Source organism: Dipodomys spectabilis, unplaced genomic scaffold (genome assembly GCF_019054845.1).
Source record: "Dipodomys spectabilis isolate Male_0828 unplaced genomic scaffold, ASM1905484v1 ptg000496l, whole genome shotgun sequence".
Classification (NCBI taxonomy): Eukaryota; Metazoa; Chordata; class Mammalia; order Rodentia; family Heteromyidae; genus Dipodomys; species Dipodomys spectabilis.
Window position 1 is genome coordinate 544,894 of NW_024871173.1, and position 15,885 is coordinate 560,778.

The 15,885-nt window shown below is 57.7% G+C and overlaps 1 protein-coding gene across 1 annotated transcript in view; it reads right to left on the reverse strand.

The window, feature by feature from the left end:
* The window catches only part of Wnt3a (Wnt family member 3A), a 44,948-nt gene that overhangs the window by 13,694 nt on the left and 15,369 nt on the right, over positions 1–15,885 (reverse strand). Inside the window, exon 2 of the mRNA XM_042669536.1 lies at positions 9,584–9,825. Coding sequence (XP_042525470.1) covers positions 9,584–9,825 — 242 coding nt within the window. The remainder of the gene's footprint in view (positions 1–9,583; positions 9,826–15,885) is intronic.

Genomic DNA, 15,885 nt, shown 5'->3' on the forward strand with positions numbered 1-15,885 from the left:
TGGGGAAGGTGGACAGGGAATGAGTCCTGGGACTTCCCGGCCACTCGAGGGTAACAGATCACTGAAAGGCCACCTGGGGCCCACATCCACTGCTCTGGGCAGGGCAAGGCCTCATCCATGAAACCCCAGACTCAGACGGGACCCTCACCTGGGTCCCTTCGTGGTTGGTGACCACAGGACAACACAAGTCGGCCACGGCTCAGGGAGGGAACACGGCCCCGAGGAGAGCCCTGTCTGGGGGACAGATGACAGCCAGCATCCCCGCCGGCTTCTCACCCAGACACGGCCACGGTGGAACAGGGCTCCAGCAGGCCGATGCCCGTCAGTGGTCGGTGTTATGGCACTGGTCCTCTGGAGTGGGTCCTTCATCATGAGCACGGGACTTGGGGTCCTTCATCATGAGCACGGGACTTGGGGTCCATCATCATGAGCACGGGACTTGGGGTCCATCATCATGAGCACGGGACTTGGGGTCCTTCATCATGAGCACGGGACTTGGGGTCCATCATCATGAGCACGGGACTTGGGATCCACCATCATGAGCATGGGACTGGGGGTGCACCATCATGAGCATGGGACTTGGAGTCCATCATAAGCACGGGACTTGGGGTCCATCATCATGAGCACGGGACTTGGGGTGCATCATGAGCACAGGACTTGGGGTCCTTCATCATGAGCACAGGACTCGGGGTCCATCATCATGAGCACGGGACTTGGGGTGCATCATGAGCACGGGACTTGGGGTGCATCATCATGAGCACGGGACTTGGGGGTGCATCATGAGCACAGGACTCGGGGTCCATCATCATGAGCATGGGACTTGGGGTCCATCATCACGAACACAGGACTCGGGTTCTAGCTGCGCGCCGAGCGGAGGCGGGGCTGAGGCGCAGGCGCTAGGGTCTCCGCCGCCCCGCCCCGCCCCGCCCCGGCCCCGCCCCGCCCCGCCCCGCCCCGGCCCCGAGGGGGCGCCGCGCCGGCCGTCGGTAATCGCTCGCGGCACAAAGCGCGGCGGGGCCGCCGAGCGCGGGTCGCGGCCCCCGAGTCGGCGCGGCCGGGCGCCCGCCGCCCCGCCGCGCGCAGGAATCCGGCTTTGTGCGGCGCGGCCACGCCGCGTTAGCCCCACAATGGCCGGCGATTAGGCGGCGGCGGCCGGTCATGGCAACCCCGAGGTATGCGCCGCCCGCCGCGCCGTCGGGCCGCGGGGAAATCCCTATTCAGCCGCCGCATTCCGCTCCCCGGAGGGCGTGTGAACCGCCGCGGCGCCCCGGCCGCCCCGCGCTTAATCTTGTCGTCGGCGCGCGGACATTGTGCGGCGCGCCCGGCGCGACGGGGAGGGGCCGGGCGGGGCCGGGCGGCCGCGCCGGGGTCAGGGGGCGCGCCCGCGGCCCCCCCACGGCGGCCGCGCGCACGCGCGGGCCCGGCCACCCCGAGGCCCTCCGGCGCCCCCGCACAGCCCGCCCCGCGCAGGGCGCGGGGGTCCCCGGCCGGGCGCAGCGCACGGGGCGCGGGGGGGGGGGGTCCCCGGCCGGGCGCAGCGCACGGGGCGCGGGGGGGGGTCCCCGGCCGGGCGCAGCGCACGGGGCGCGGGGGGGGGGGGTCCCCGGCCGGGCGCAGCGCACGGGGCGCGGGGGGGGGGGTCCCCGGCCGGGCGCAGCGCACGGGGCGCGGGGGGGTCCCCGGTCGGGCGCAGCGCACGGGGCGCGGGGGGGTCCCCGGCCGGGCGCAGCGCAGGGGGCGCGGGGGGGGGGTCCCCGGCCGGGTGCAGCGCACGGGGCGCGGGGGGGGGGGTCCCCGGCCGGGCTCAGCGCAGGGGTCGCGGGGGTCCCCGGCCGGGCGCAGCGCACAGGGTGCGGGGGTCCCCGGCCGGGCGCAGCGCAGGGCTCGGGGGCGCGGGGGTCCCCGGCCAGGCGCGGGACACGGGGGCGCGGGGGTCCCCGGCCGGGCTCGGGGGCGCGGGGGCCCTGGCCGGGCGCGGGGCACGGGGGCGCGGGGGTCCCCTGCCGGGCGCCAGGCCCCCGGACCTCCCTGGAAGGGTTAAGGGCTCCACCCCACCGGGCCCCGGCGACTTCTCCGGAGGCGCCCTGGAAACTCCCCGCCCCCTGCCCAGTGTCCCGGGCTCCGGCTGCCCATCTGGCCCTCCAGGCACCGCGCCCAGCGCGCCCCGCACCCCGCACCGGCAGCGCCTCCCAGACCCCCCCCCCCCCCCGCGGCCCCGCAGACCCCTCCGGGCGAAGTCTGGGGAGGCCTCAGGCCAGGGCAGGAGGAACCGGGAGCAGGGGGGTGAGCACACACTCCTACCTATCCTCACGGACACCCCATGGACGTGCACACACAAGCACACCCAGACATGTTCACAGCACATGTATGCACATGCAACACACGTGCACACACACCACACCAAGTCCCGCACCTATACACATCTTTGCAACAAGTGTGTGCAGATCCACACACATGCACAGCGACAGACACAGGCGTGGATATAGACAGGATCGCCAACGTGCCACCTGCCCACACAGACACGGCTGCCAGTGCGCACACGCAGGGCTGGCCCCTTCCCGCACAGCTGGCTAGTGGATGTTAAAGTCCGCTCCAGAGGCCGGCTCAGCAGGGTGGCCAGCCACCCTGTGGTCCCTGCCACAAAGCCTGGGGTGACCTTTGACATGATTAGGGTCACCCTGATCCTAATCCAATCAGATTGATTACGGCCCGGGCTGACAGGCAAGCCGGGAGGGGCCACAATGGCTGCTTCCCAAGTCAGCTTCTCTCTAGAGCCCCTGGGGGATTCTTGGTCCTCCCGGAGTCTGTGAAGCAGGTAAATAGGAAGGAGGACCCCACAGGCTCCCTTCCTACTATACTGGGCCAGGGCCTCTGTTGCCCCGCAGAAAAGGGAGGGCGGTGGGATGGCGGGGGCAGGGAGAGGGGCGGCGCCAGGAGAGCAGAGGGGACCGGAGAGGAGGCATGGAGGCTACAAGCAGGGTGGAGCTTAGATAGGTCTGCAGATGTGCAAGTTGCTCTCAGAGGCTGGGAGAGATCAGCAGGATGGCAAGCTCCAACAGTCCAGACTCGAGCTCAGGGCAGCTTTTAAAGAGAGGATAAGAGGAATTGGGCATCCCCAGCCCTCAGCCCAAATCCAACAGGCCCTGGAGAGTCTGTGAGTCTGTCCAAAAGATCTTTGAAGAAAACTTTCAAGGACCTGATGCCCCCCACGGCCCCCCCAGTGGCCCCCTCAGGAGCAGCATGCCCCCTCTCCCCACCCGGTGTCTGTCCTCTCCGCACAGACAGACCTCCACAGGCAGCCACGTGGGTGCCCTGGGGCCTCCCCGCCGCGGCCCCCATTCTTTCTGGGAAATTTGGAATCAGGCGGCTGTGGCCCAAGCCCCAGTGGATGGGAAGTGACCCCTGGCGTGGAGCAGCACACCCACATGACCGTGCTCGCGTGTGGAGTATCTTGACAGCCATGTATGTGCTGCACCTGTCTCCGCTTCCCAAGGCTCCATGCCCATGACAGAGCCCAAGGACTCACCTGCAAAGCAACTGCTCCACATGCACATTGAGCATTCACAGGTACAGACTCTGCACACGGCGCGCGCGCACACACGCACGCGCACACACACACGCTCCAAGCCACATGTGCTGCGCACTGAAGGCACATCTACTCACACGTGTACACACGCTAAGGAGTGCAGGTACGCGTGAAAGCTGTGCAGCCGCAGGCACTATGAGTGGACACTCAGACACTGCAGCCGCAGGCACTATGAGTGGACACGCAGACACTGCAGCCGCAGGCACTATGAGTGGACACGCAGACACTGCAGCCGCAGGCACTATGAGTGGACACGCAGACACTGCAGCCGCAGGCACTATGAGTGGACACTCAGACACTGCAGCCGCAGGCACTATGAGTGGACACTCAGACACTGCAGCCGCAGGCACTATGAGTGAACATGCAGCCGCAGGCACTATGAGTGGACACGCAGACACTGCAGCCGCAGGCACTATGAGTGGACACGCAGACACTGCAGCCGCAGGCACTATGAGTGGACACTCAGACACTGCAGCCGCAGGCACTATGAGTGGACACGCAGACACTGCAGCCGCAGGCACTATGAGTGGACACGCAGCCGCAGGCACTATGAGTGGACATGCAGACACTGCAGCCGCAGGCACTATGAGTGGACACGCAGCCACAGGCACTATGAGTGGACACGCAGACACTGCAGCCGCAGGCACTATGAGTGGACACGCAGACACTGCAGCCGCAGGCACTATGAGTGGACACGCAGACACTGCAGCCGCAGGCACTATGAGTGGACACGCAGACACTGCAGCCGCAGGCACTATGAGTGGACACGCAGCCACAGGCACTATGAGTGGACACGCAGACACTGCAGCCGCAGGCACTATGAGTGGACACGCAGACACTGCAGCCGCAGGCACTATGAGTGGACATGCAGACACTGCAGCCGCAGGCACTATGAGTGGACATGCAGACACTGCAGCCGCAGGCACTATGAGTGGACATGCAGCCGCAGGCACTATGAGTGGACATGCAGACACTGCAGCCGCAGGCACTATGAGTGGACATGCAGCCGCAGGCACTATGAGTGGACACGCAGACACTGCAGCCGCAGGCACTATGAGTGGACACGCAGCCACAGGCACTATGAGTGGACACGCAGACACTGCAGCCGCAGGCACTATGAGTGGACACGCAGACACTGCAGCCGCAGGCACTATGAGTGGACACGCAGACACTGCAGCCGCAGGCACTATGAGTGGACACGCAGACACTGCAGCCGCAGGCACTATGAGTGGACACGCAGACACTGCAGCCACAGGCACTATGAGTGGACACGCAGACACTGCAGCTGCAGGCACTATGAGTGGACATGCAGCCGCAGGCACTATGAGTGGACACGCAGACACTGCAGCCGCAGGCACTATGAGTGGACACGCAGACACTGCAGCCACAGGCACTATGAGTGGACACGCAGACACTGCAGCCGCAGGCACTATGAGTGGACACTCAGACACTGCAGCCGCAGGCACTATGAGTGGACACGCAGACACTGCAGCCGCAGGCACTATGAGTGGACACACAGCCACAGGCACTATGAGTGGACACGCAGACACTGCAGCCGCAGGCACTATGAGTGGACACGCAGACACTGCAGCCGCAGGCACTATGAGTGGACATGCAGACACTGCAGCCGCAGGCACTATGAGTGGACATGCAGCCGCAGGCACTATGAGTGGACATGCAGACACTGCAGCCGCAGGCACTATGAGTGGACATGCAGCCGCAGGCACTATGAGTGGACATGCAGACACTGCAGCCGCAGGCACTATGAGTGGACACGCAGACACTGCAGCCGCAGGCACTATGAGTGGACACGCAGCCGCAGGCACTATGAGTGGACATGCAGACACTGCAGCCGCAGGCACTATGAGTGGACACGCAGACACTGCAGCCGCAGGCACTATGAGTGGACACGCAGACACTGCAGCCACAGGCACTATGAGTGGACACGCAGACACTGCAGCTGCAGGCACTATGAGTGGACATGCAGCCGCAGGCACTATGAGTGGACATGCAGACACTGCAGCCGCAGGCACTATGAGTGGACATGCAGACACTGCAGCCGCAGGCACTATGAGTGGACACGCAGCCGCAGGCACTATGAGTGGACATGCAGACACTGCAGCCGCAGGCACTATGAGTGGACATGCAGACACTGCAGCTGCAGGCACTATGAGTGGACACGCAGACACTGCAGCCGCAGGCACTATGAGTGGACATGCAGCCGCAGGCACTATGAGTGGATATGCAGCGATCCTGCAAGGTTCCTGCAGCCACCAGTGTTTAGGAAGCGACTCAGTTCCAAGGGCTCTCACCGTACCAGCCGACCAGTCATGGGGCTTGGCTGGGGAAAGCAGGCTGCGGGGAGCTTGCTCTGGAACAAAGCATCTTGACCCTGCCCTGGGGGTCGCTCTCTGCCCCCCCCCCCACGCTCCTACAGCGGTGATGTTCCAGATAGAGGGTTTTCCTCAAAATCACTACAGCTCAAAGGGCTAAGTTTCCAGGACAAAGGGCATATGAAAGCCCACAGCCAACCTCAAATGCGTGGCAAAAGGCTACTCTCATTACTTCCGTTCTACATGGCACTGGATGTCCTGGCTGCAGGAATCAGCCAGAAAAGGAAACGAAAGGAAGAGGCAGAGGTATCTGCATTGGCACAGGGCACATCTCAAACTCAGGAAACTCTTAAGACTGTCAACTTCAAAAGAAAAAACAAAACAAAACACTGAGGCTGACACTAAGCAAGAGGCACAAAGCATGGGCCCAAACTATGACACATCACTGAAGCAATGGAATGGGGCTCTGGACACACAGCCAGAATTCCTGGATTAGAAGCCCTAATAGAGTTGGGATGGAACACTTCCCACAGTAACCCACAGAGTCAATATAATTCCATTAAAAAAATAAATGCGGAGCCTGAGCTTAAAAGTCTACATAGAATTTCAAAGGATCCCAAATAACCAAAGCAATCTTAAAAAGAAAAAAAATTTAGAAGACTCACATGGCCTGATTTCAAAACATCCTATTAAGCTACAATAAAATGATATAGAAATTAACAAAATACTAATGTATTAACCAGTGGAATTGAAAGCCCAGAGTAAATGTATGACAAACTGATCTTCAACATGAGTGCCATGACCATCCAAAGTATGTATGAAGGAGCTTTTTTTCCCTCCAGATAGTAATGGAGCTGTGGGGTATCCACATGGCAAAGCAAATTAAAAAATTAAATAGATTGACAGATGACCATAAGCGGTAAGCATGAAACTCACAGACAAAGCAGAGCTACAAATGGTTGAGGCCTGAGCTTAGGCAACATTTATTTTGATGTCACAACAATTTTAACCAAAGTAATTTTTGAGCGTCAAAGGCCACTATCAAAATGAAAGGAAGTATTTGCAAATCTTATATCTGATAAGTATCTGGTATCCAGAAGGTAGAAAGAACTTATTCAATAGTAAAAAGTCAAACAACTCAATCGAGAAATGGGCAAAATGCCCCATGCTGGGCACATGCTTGTAATCCCACCTACTTAGGAGGTGGAGTGTGCTGGTCTGGTTTGGGAAAAAGAATAAGGGCTAAGGTAAGGCTTAACTGGTTAGAGTACTTGCCCCAGTATTGAAAGGTAAGGCTTAACTGGTTAGAGTACTTGCCCCAGTATTGAAAGGTAAGGCTTAACTGGTTAGGGTACTTGCCCCAGTATTGAAAGGTAAGGCTTAACTGGTTAGAGTACTTGCCCCAGTATTGAAAGGTAAGGCTTAACTGGTTAGAGTACTTGCCCCGTATTGAAAAAAAAAAAAAAGGGCTTGAGTAGACACCTCTTTAAAGATGACCCATGATGGCCAATAAACACATGAAAATATGCTCAGTACTGTTAACTATTGGAATGTGAAAATAAACAACGAGATGCCATTTCACATACACTAGGATGGTTTTTAAAAAGAGTAACAAGCGCCAGGCATGATGTTGTGCCCCTGTAATTCCAGGAGGCAAAGATGGGAGGATGGAAAGTTGAGGCAGCTCAGACAGACAGAAAATCAGTGGGAGCTCTGTTGGGGGGGGGATGGAGGGAGGGGGAGGTCCTGGGGCCTGAACTATGGGTCTGGGCACTGTCCCTGAGATTTTTTGCTCTAGGCTAGAGCTCTACCACTTGAGCCACAGCTCCACGCCTGACTTTCTGGTGGGTAATTGGAGATAAGAGGCTTGTGAACATTCCTGCTCAGGCTGGCTTTGAACTGATCTCAGAGCTCAGCCTCCTGAGTAGATGGGATTACAGGCGTGAGCCGTGGGTGCCTGGTTTGAAAGCCCTACTTCAACCAACAGACATGCAGCAGCTCTCCTAGCTGTCTGGGAGGAATAGGTTGGAGGTTTGCAATCTGAGGCTGGCTACAGGGCAAATAAATACATGAGACTCTATCTAAAAAATAATAACATCAGAAAAAGGTCTGTAAGGTATGAATTAAGTGCCTACCAAGCAGAAAGCCCTGAATTCAAACTCCAGTACCACACACACAAGAATCAGCATTTAAGTCAGCAATTCTACTCATAATTATATGTCCCAAAAGATCTGAACAAATACTCCAAGAAATGTTTGCCCAAGAATACTCACAGCTGCACTATTTGCAAAATCCAGAAGGCAGAAACAATTCAGATGACTGGCGAGTGAGCACGCTCACGGGGCTCACTCACCCAATGGAACAGTATCTAGCCATGACAAGGAATGAAGGGCTGGGAAGGTGGCTCAGTGGCAGAGCGCTCGCCTCCCATGCCTGAGGCCCTGGGTTCAATTCCTCAGCACCACATAAGCAGAAAAAGCGGCAGTGGTGCTGTTGCTCAAGTGGTAGAGTGCTCGCCTTGAGCTGAAGAGCTGAGGGACAGCGCCCAGGCCCAGAGCTCAGGCCCCATGACCGACAAAAAATAAATAAGTAAATATAATAATAAATAAATTAAAAATAAAAGGAATGAAGCACAAAGACAGGCTAAGTTTTAGTGAAAGAAGCCAGACACAAAAGGTCATATCCAGAATGGGAAAATCTGCAGGGATGGACGGAAAACAGCTCTTCCAGAGAGGAAAAAGAATTGGGAAGAGAGTGCTTAGTGGGCATGGGTTTCTTTCTGGGATGCTGAAAATATTTTATAATGAAAAAGAAGTGTGATTCTGAGACAATGTTAAACACATTCTGCAAATATGTTAAAAAGGCTTCAAAAAGATTAAAAACGACATGATTTTTTAAAGGTATGGAAGCCTTTCACCTACAGCCTCTGTTTCTGTTTCTGTCTCTGTCTCTGTCTGTCTCTGTCTCTCTCTCACATCAGTACTGGGGCTTAAACTCAGGGCATTGTGTTCTCACTTGGCTTTTTCGCTTGAGGCTGGCCTCTACCACATGAGCCACGGTTCCCCTTCTGGTCTTCATGGATTTGTCCACCCGGGCTGCCTTTGAATCTCGATCCTCAGATCTCAGCCTCCTGAGCAGCTAGTGTTACAGGCGTGATCCACCATACCCTGCTGTCTTGTCTCTCTGTCTCTGCCTCTCTCCTTCTCATTAGGTCTCTACCCTGGGGTCCCAGGTACTGTGTAAGGACCCCCCCCCCCCGGTGTGGTGTCTGGCAGCCTCACGGGGACATGTTCATGAATGGCGTGTGTTGAGGAATGGAGCCAGCTCCACCCAAGGGCTGCTGTGCTCTGACCACAGTGGCAGGAGGTCAGCGCATGATAATTATCGCTTAAAACCACTACATTTTAGGATAATTTGCTCTTTGGTAGCAGCTAACCAACACCCAGTTCTTCTGCTGTCCTCTCCTCCCTCAAACCAACCCGCAGCCCCGTGCTCTGCCTGGCCACCGTTCCCCAAGGCCTTGCGGACTCCCTTCTGCCCTTTTATTTTGGAGGAACTTGCTGGTTGTTTGTTTCTCTCCAAGTTTTACCGAGCCCCCTAGGGTGGACATCCAGTGTCTGGTGCTACCCTTGCTAGAGTAGTGGCATACCCTGACCGCCTGTACCTTTGTCCAGCACAGGGCCGAAGATGGCCAGGCTGTTGCTGACGGTGGTGCAGTTCCAGCGGCGGCCCCGGAACTGGTGCTGGCACTCTTGAATGCCAGCCTTGACCCCCTCGGCCACGCTGGGCATGATCTCCACGTAGTTCCTGCAGAAACGCAGCTGCTTGGGCACCAGGCCTGGGATGCTGGCGCAGAGGATGGGCTGGGTGCCCAGGGAAGAGTACTGAGGCCCGACGGCCAGCGACCTGCAGGGGGACAAGCAGGCGGTGCAGTTAGTCCGGATAATGATCCTGGGGGGCAGGTGGACCCTTTTCTTCTGGGGTCCTGAGTGCATGTGGTGGACAGTTCCACCACCACAAGGAAAAGCTGACTTTAAAGACAGGCCATAGCCGGGCGCTGGCGGCTCACATCTGTCATCATAGCTGCTCAGGAGGCTGAGATCTGAGGATCACAGTTCAAAGCCTAAGCTGAAGAGCTGAGGGACAGCGCCCAGGCCCAGAGTTCAAGCCCCACCACCACCACACAAGTGGCAAGGCAGGGTGGCACTGATGAAGGAGCTGGGCGGGGAACGGGCAGGGGTGGGAGTGCACGCCACCTCCCACAGAGCAGCCTTGAGGGCCCACCACGGTGCTGCCCACCATCCTGCCCCTCTTCTCTCGCACCCACAAAGTCCCATGGCCCCTCAGCTATACTGCTGGCTCATAAGTGCTTCCACACACTGCATCTAGCAGTCCTCCCCTCAGAATGCTTCCCACAGTGAACCTTCCAAACCCTGGGCCCTGCCCTCAGCCCTGGAACCCAGGCTCCTCAGCTGGATACACCTAACCTAAGAATCACCAGAGGAAAGGGCCCCAGAGCTCAGACAGGGGGCTGGCCCAGGAAGGAAAGTGCCCAGAGCTCAGACAGGGGCTGGACCAGGAAGGAAAGCGCCCAGAGCTCAGACAGGGGGCTGGACCAGGAAGGAAAGCGCCCAGAGCTCAGACAGGGGCTGGACCAGGAAGGAAAGCGCCCAGAGCTCAGACAGGGGGCTGGACCAGGAAGGAAAGCGCAGGTCTGCCTCATTGGCTCAGCGGATGCTTTGCCGGTCTTAAGTTCCCAGGTGAACTTCCCGCAGGCCCACCTGCCCTGCACCTGCCTGCTTCCATCCACCACACACATCACGAACCTCACCTTCCCTCCCTTTCCATTCCTCAGCCATCCCGCGATCCTGGCTGCTCACTGGCACCCCCCCCCCCCCCATGTGTCCCAGGGCCTTCCCACATGTGGAACTCTAACAGCACAAGGTCCCCCCATCTCAGAAATCCTCTTCAACAGTGAGTGTCACTCCGCTCTCTGCTGAGGGCTCCCTCCCGGTGTCTATGCCCCCCCCCACTGCTGACCGCCCTTCTCCTGCAAGCTTGGGCTCCTCCTGGGCTCAGAGATGTGACTTGGAGCACCAGCCTCACAGGCAGTCATGAGTGCAGCGAGCAGTTCAGAGAAGAAGGCAGGGTCCCGAGAACCAAGCAGCTGGGCTGGGCAGCGCCCACCGGAGGGATAGGTGCTGCGTGGAGGGTGCCAGAGCTGGGCAAGGCCTCGGGCTCCCCCCCTCCCTGTCACCAGCCCTCCCTGCCCCCCTCCCTGCTCCCCCACCCTCCCTGTCACCAGCCCCCTGCTCCCCTCCCCGCTCCTCCCTCCCTGTCACTAGCCCACCCCCCCACCCCACTCCCCCACCTCCCTGTCACCAGCCCACCCCGCTCCCCCCCCTGTCACCAGCCCACCCCCCGCTCCCCCCACCCTCCCTGTCACCAGCCCACCCCCCCACCCCCCCTGTCACCAGCCCCCCCGCTCCCCCACCCCCCCTGTCACCAGCCCCCCCCTGCCCCCCTCCCCGCTCCCCCCACCCTCCCTGTCACCCGCCCACCCTGCCCCCCCCCCCGCTCCCCCCCAGCTCCCCCACCCTCCCTGTCACCCACTCACCCCGCTCCCCCACCCTCCCTGTCACCAGCCCACCCCGCTCCCCCCCCCCCCCGCTCCCCCACCCTCCCTGTCACCAGCCCACCCGGCTCCTCTGCAGGGAGTACAGGACGGTGGGGAGGTGGTGGGGGCGGGACAGTTAAGGCCAGTGTTTCTCAAACTGTGCACCTTGGAGAGCCCAGGAGTCCCAGCAGAAGTGCCTCAGGGGTCTGTGGGGAGGTGAAATGAGAGGATCAACACTTCAGCCAGGGGCTGGGAAGTGGCTCAGTGGTAGAGCACTCGCCTCGCATGCATGAGGCCCTGGGTTCGATTCCTCAGCACCACGTAAGCAGAAAGAAAAAAGCCAGAAGTGGCTCAAGTGGTGGAGCGCTAGCCTTGAGCTGAAGAGCTGAGGGACAGCGCCCAGGCCCAGAGTTCAGGCCCCACGACCGACAAAAAACAAAACAAAAAAACCAACTTGGCCTGACCCGAGACAGGAATTCTGGTTTGTGTTGTTTGCTGCCCATGTGGGCAGACAGGCTCCCTGGCCTTTTTGCTTTAGTTTGTTTTTCCATGTTTTGCCTGGAGCAGCTACATACTGTGATGCTCCTCCTGCTGCCTTTTGGTGGCTGGATTACAAGCATGTGCTACCGTGTCCAGCCTGGAGGCTTACTTATGAGTTATTATTTTATTGTTATTATAAAGATGATATACAGAGGAGTTACCATTACATAAGTCAGGTAAAGAGTACACTTCTCTTTGGACACTATCACCCCTTCCCTGCTCTCCCAGTTTTTTCTTCCCATTCCTGTCCACAAGTTGCACAGTTCATTTTCAACACAGTATGTAGTAAATGCCACTGCTGCATTTGTTCACCCTTTGTCTCTCCATGGACCGCCTACCCCTCCCCAAAGACAGATAAATGAGCAAACAGGATGGGAAAAAACCTTGTTTCCATTTCCATAACTATAATTTTATATGACCAGAGCACAGAGACCTTGTGCCTTTGGGTCCCCTCTGATGTCTCTGTGGGAATGGGGGGCTTCCATTTTCAAGCAGGGATGAACAGTGGGGCACCCTCAGTAAGACTTCTCTGCTAGGCTCTGTCCTTCACTCATGCCCTAGCATGCTTCCACAGAGAATGCTAGAAGGGGGTGGGCATGCGCGAGCAGTTGGTCATGGAGAAGGCTGAAGTGTACACGAACCATACAACGGTGGCGGGGGTGGGAAGTGTATAGGATACACTAGCCTGAGTCGATTGTGAGGTATGGATACGGAGTTGTTTGTGGTCCAAGGTCTACATCTTTCCTGAATATCGTCAATGTTTCCCATGGAACATTGGGGGAAAAGCGTTTGCAAATTACTGCTCAAAGCTCAGATTGTTTCAGAAATGGTTTGTCCCACACTCTTGAGACCTGTTCTTTTCCTCTTCAGATCCTCATAGCTGCCAGGAAAGCAGGGAAGAGGCTGTCTGTCTGTTCATCTGTCTGTCATCTATAAGAGGGAACATGTTTACTCTTGGAATGGGTTTATTGACTTGGAGACTTTGAACAAGTGGAAAACAATCATTATTGGTTCAGAGAGAGAGAGAGAGACAGACAGACACCCTGGTTTTCACTGTCCTCAAAGCAGGAACAGCCCAGGGCAGTGGCCAGTTCCAAAGGGCAGGTGGTCTCCACCATCACAGCCAAAGGCCAGGCCTCACAATGGTGGGGGCAGGGAGGTAAAATGGAAAGAGGGTGCTCTGCCCCAGCCCCAGAATCCTGCACCTCTGCAGACAGAGCCAGGCCAAGCCCGAGGTAGGTCAGGTCCTTTGCTCGGCTGGGCGGGGAGGAGTGCTTCCCGGGGCGGGCAGGGCGGGAACTCCCGTCCACAGCCTCTTCCAGCGCCTTTCCTGGGTGTGCTGAGTCAGCTCCCCTGCTCCCCTTCCCGGGGCAGGCCTCTGCTCGCCACCTCCCAGGGCCACAGGCCCGGTGTGGACAACTCCAGCTGGACCCAACCACGCCTTGCCAGATCCTTCCGGCTCAGCTCACGAAGGCCAGGGAGAGGGGCATGGCCCCTGCCTCCTTCATTCTCCCTCCACCCAGGTGGTAGAAGTCCTGCTCGGGAGAGCTGGGAGCTGGGGACAGGGCGTCCACTGGGACAGCAAGAAGGGCAGGGCCAATGGGGCTGACTAAGCCTTCAGATCTTAGAGGAGGCTGGATGAATCAATTGAGTTATATTTTAAATCATATAAAAAGTCCTGACTGCCCAAAGACTGTCGCCCCCTCCCGTTCCCCCTCAGGGCCTCCTGAGAACATCAGCAAGAGGGAATCCGAGGGCAGCGACGCCCGCAGCCGGAGAAATCCCCCGTGGAACAGGGTCTGAGCCTTTCTCAGAGTCCACCAGTGCTCACGGCAGCAGGCGGCTCTGGGGGCTTCCTGAAAAGGGGACCCCGGACGGTGCTTCATCCCACAGCTCCTATTTTTGGAGCAAGTTCTTAGGAAATACACGCAAAAACTGGGGGTGTCAGTGTTTGGCTGACTGCAGCACGCCAAGGAGGCTCCCCCATTTTTGAAAAATGTGTCAGGAGCACTGAGAGTCCTGAGAGAGGAGGGAACTCTCTACACGATCCCTAACACCACGAGGAAAGCAGGGAACCATGCCGGGTGAGCAGTCAGGAGGATTCAGTAGATGCTGTTTCTTAATAGCAACTCAAGTGCAAACCAGACCAACATAGGGTGAAGTCTTGCATGATCCAGAGCTCCGTCCACGAGGCCACTTTATGTCCAGAAGGCACCAGTGACGAATAAACACGGTTAGAGGAACAGATGAAGTGACTCATTTATGGTGAAAATGAAACTCCTGATTCAGTAATTTCCTGTTTTGTTTGTTGATTTCATTCTGTGGACCAGGGATTGAATCCAGGGTCTTGTGCAAGCTAAGTAAGTGCTCCACAATGAAGCACTTATTAAAATAAAAAACTTTTTCTTTTTTTGTTGGTTGTGGGGCCTCAACTCTGGGCCTGGGCGCTGTCCCTCAGCTCTTCAGCTCAAGACTAGCGCTCTACCACTTGAGACACAGCGCCACTTCCGGCTTTTTCTGCTTATGTGGTGCTGAGGAATCGACCCAGGGCCTCATGCATGCAAGACAAGCGCTCTACCACTGAGCCACCTTTCCAGCCCTCTCTTTCTCTTTTTTCATGGTACTTGGATTCTGAATTCAGGGTAGTATCCATGCTCCCAGGCTTTATTTTTTTCAGATATAATCTCTGGGTTGTGTGTTTGTTTTGGTTTTTGCCCAGGGCTGGCCTCACACTGCCACCTTCCTACCTAAGCCTCTGACGCAGCTAGGATTCAGCTGCACAGCACCAACAGCCAGGATCACAGCTGCACAGCACCAACAGCCAGGATCACAGCTTCACAGCACCAACAGCCAGGATCACAGCTTCACAGCACCAACAGCCAGGATCACAGCTGTACAGCACCAACAGCCAGGATTACAACTGCACAGCACCAACAGCCAGGATTACAGCTGCACAGCACCAACAGCCAGGATCACAGCTGCAAAGCACCAACAGCCAGGATTACAGCCGCACAGCACCAACAGCCAGGATTACAGCTGCACAGCACCAACAGCCAGGAAGGATTACAGCTGTACAGCACCAACAGCCAGGATCACAGCTTCACAGCACCAACAGCCAGGATCACAGCTGCACAGCACCAACAGCCAGGAAGGATTACAGCTGCACAGCACCAACAGCCAGGAAGGATTACAGCTGTACAACACCAACAGCCAGGATTACAGCCGCACAGCACCAAAAGCCAGGAAGGCTTACAACCGCACAGCACCAACAGCCAGGATTACAGCCGCACAGCACCAACAGCCAGGAAGGCTTACAGCCCCAGAGCACCAACACCCAGGATTACAGCTGCACAGCACCAACAGCCAGGAAGGATTACAGCTGTACAGCACCAACAGCCAGGATTACAGCTGCACAGCACCAACAGCCAGGATCACAGCCGCACAGCACCAACAGCCAGGATTACAGCCGCACAGCACCAACAGCCAGGATCACAGCTGCACAGCACCAACAGCCAGGATCACAGCTGCACAGCACCAACAGCCAGGATTACAGCCGCACAGCACCAACAGCCAGGATTACAGCTGCACAGCACCAACAGCCAGGATCACAGCTGCACAGCACCAACAGCCAGGATTACAGCCGCACAGCACCAACAGCCAGGATTACAGCTGCACAGCACCAACAGCCAGGAAGGATTACAGCTGTACAGCACCAACAGCCAGGATCACAGCTTCACAGCACCAACAGCCAGGATCACAGCTGCACAGCACCAACAGCCAGGAAGGATTACAGCTGCACAGCACCAACA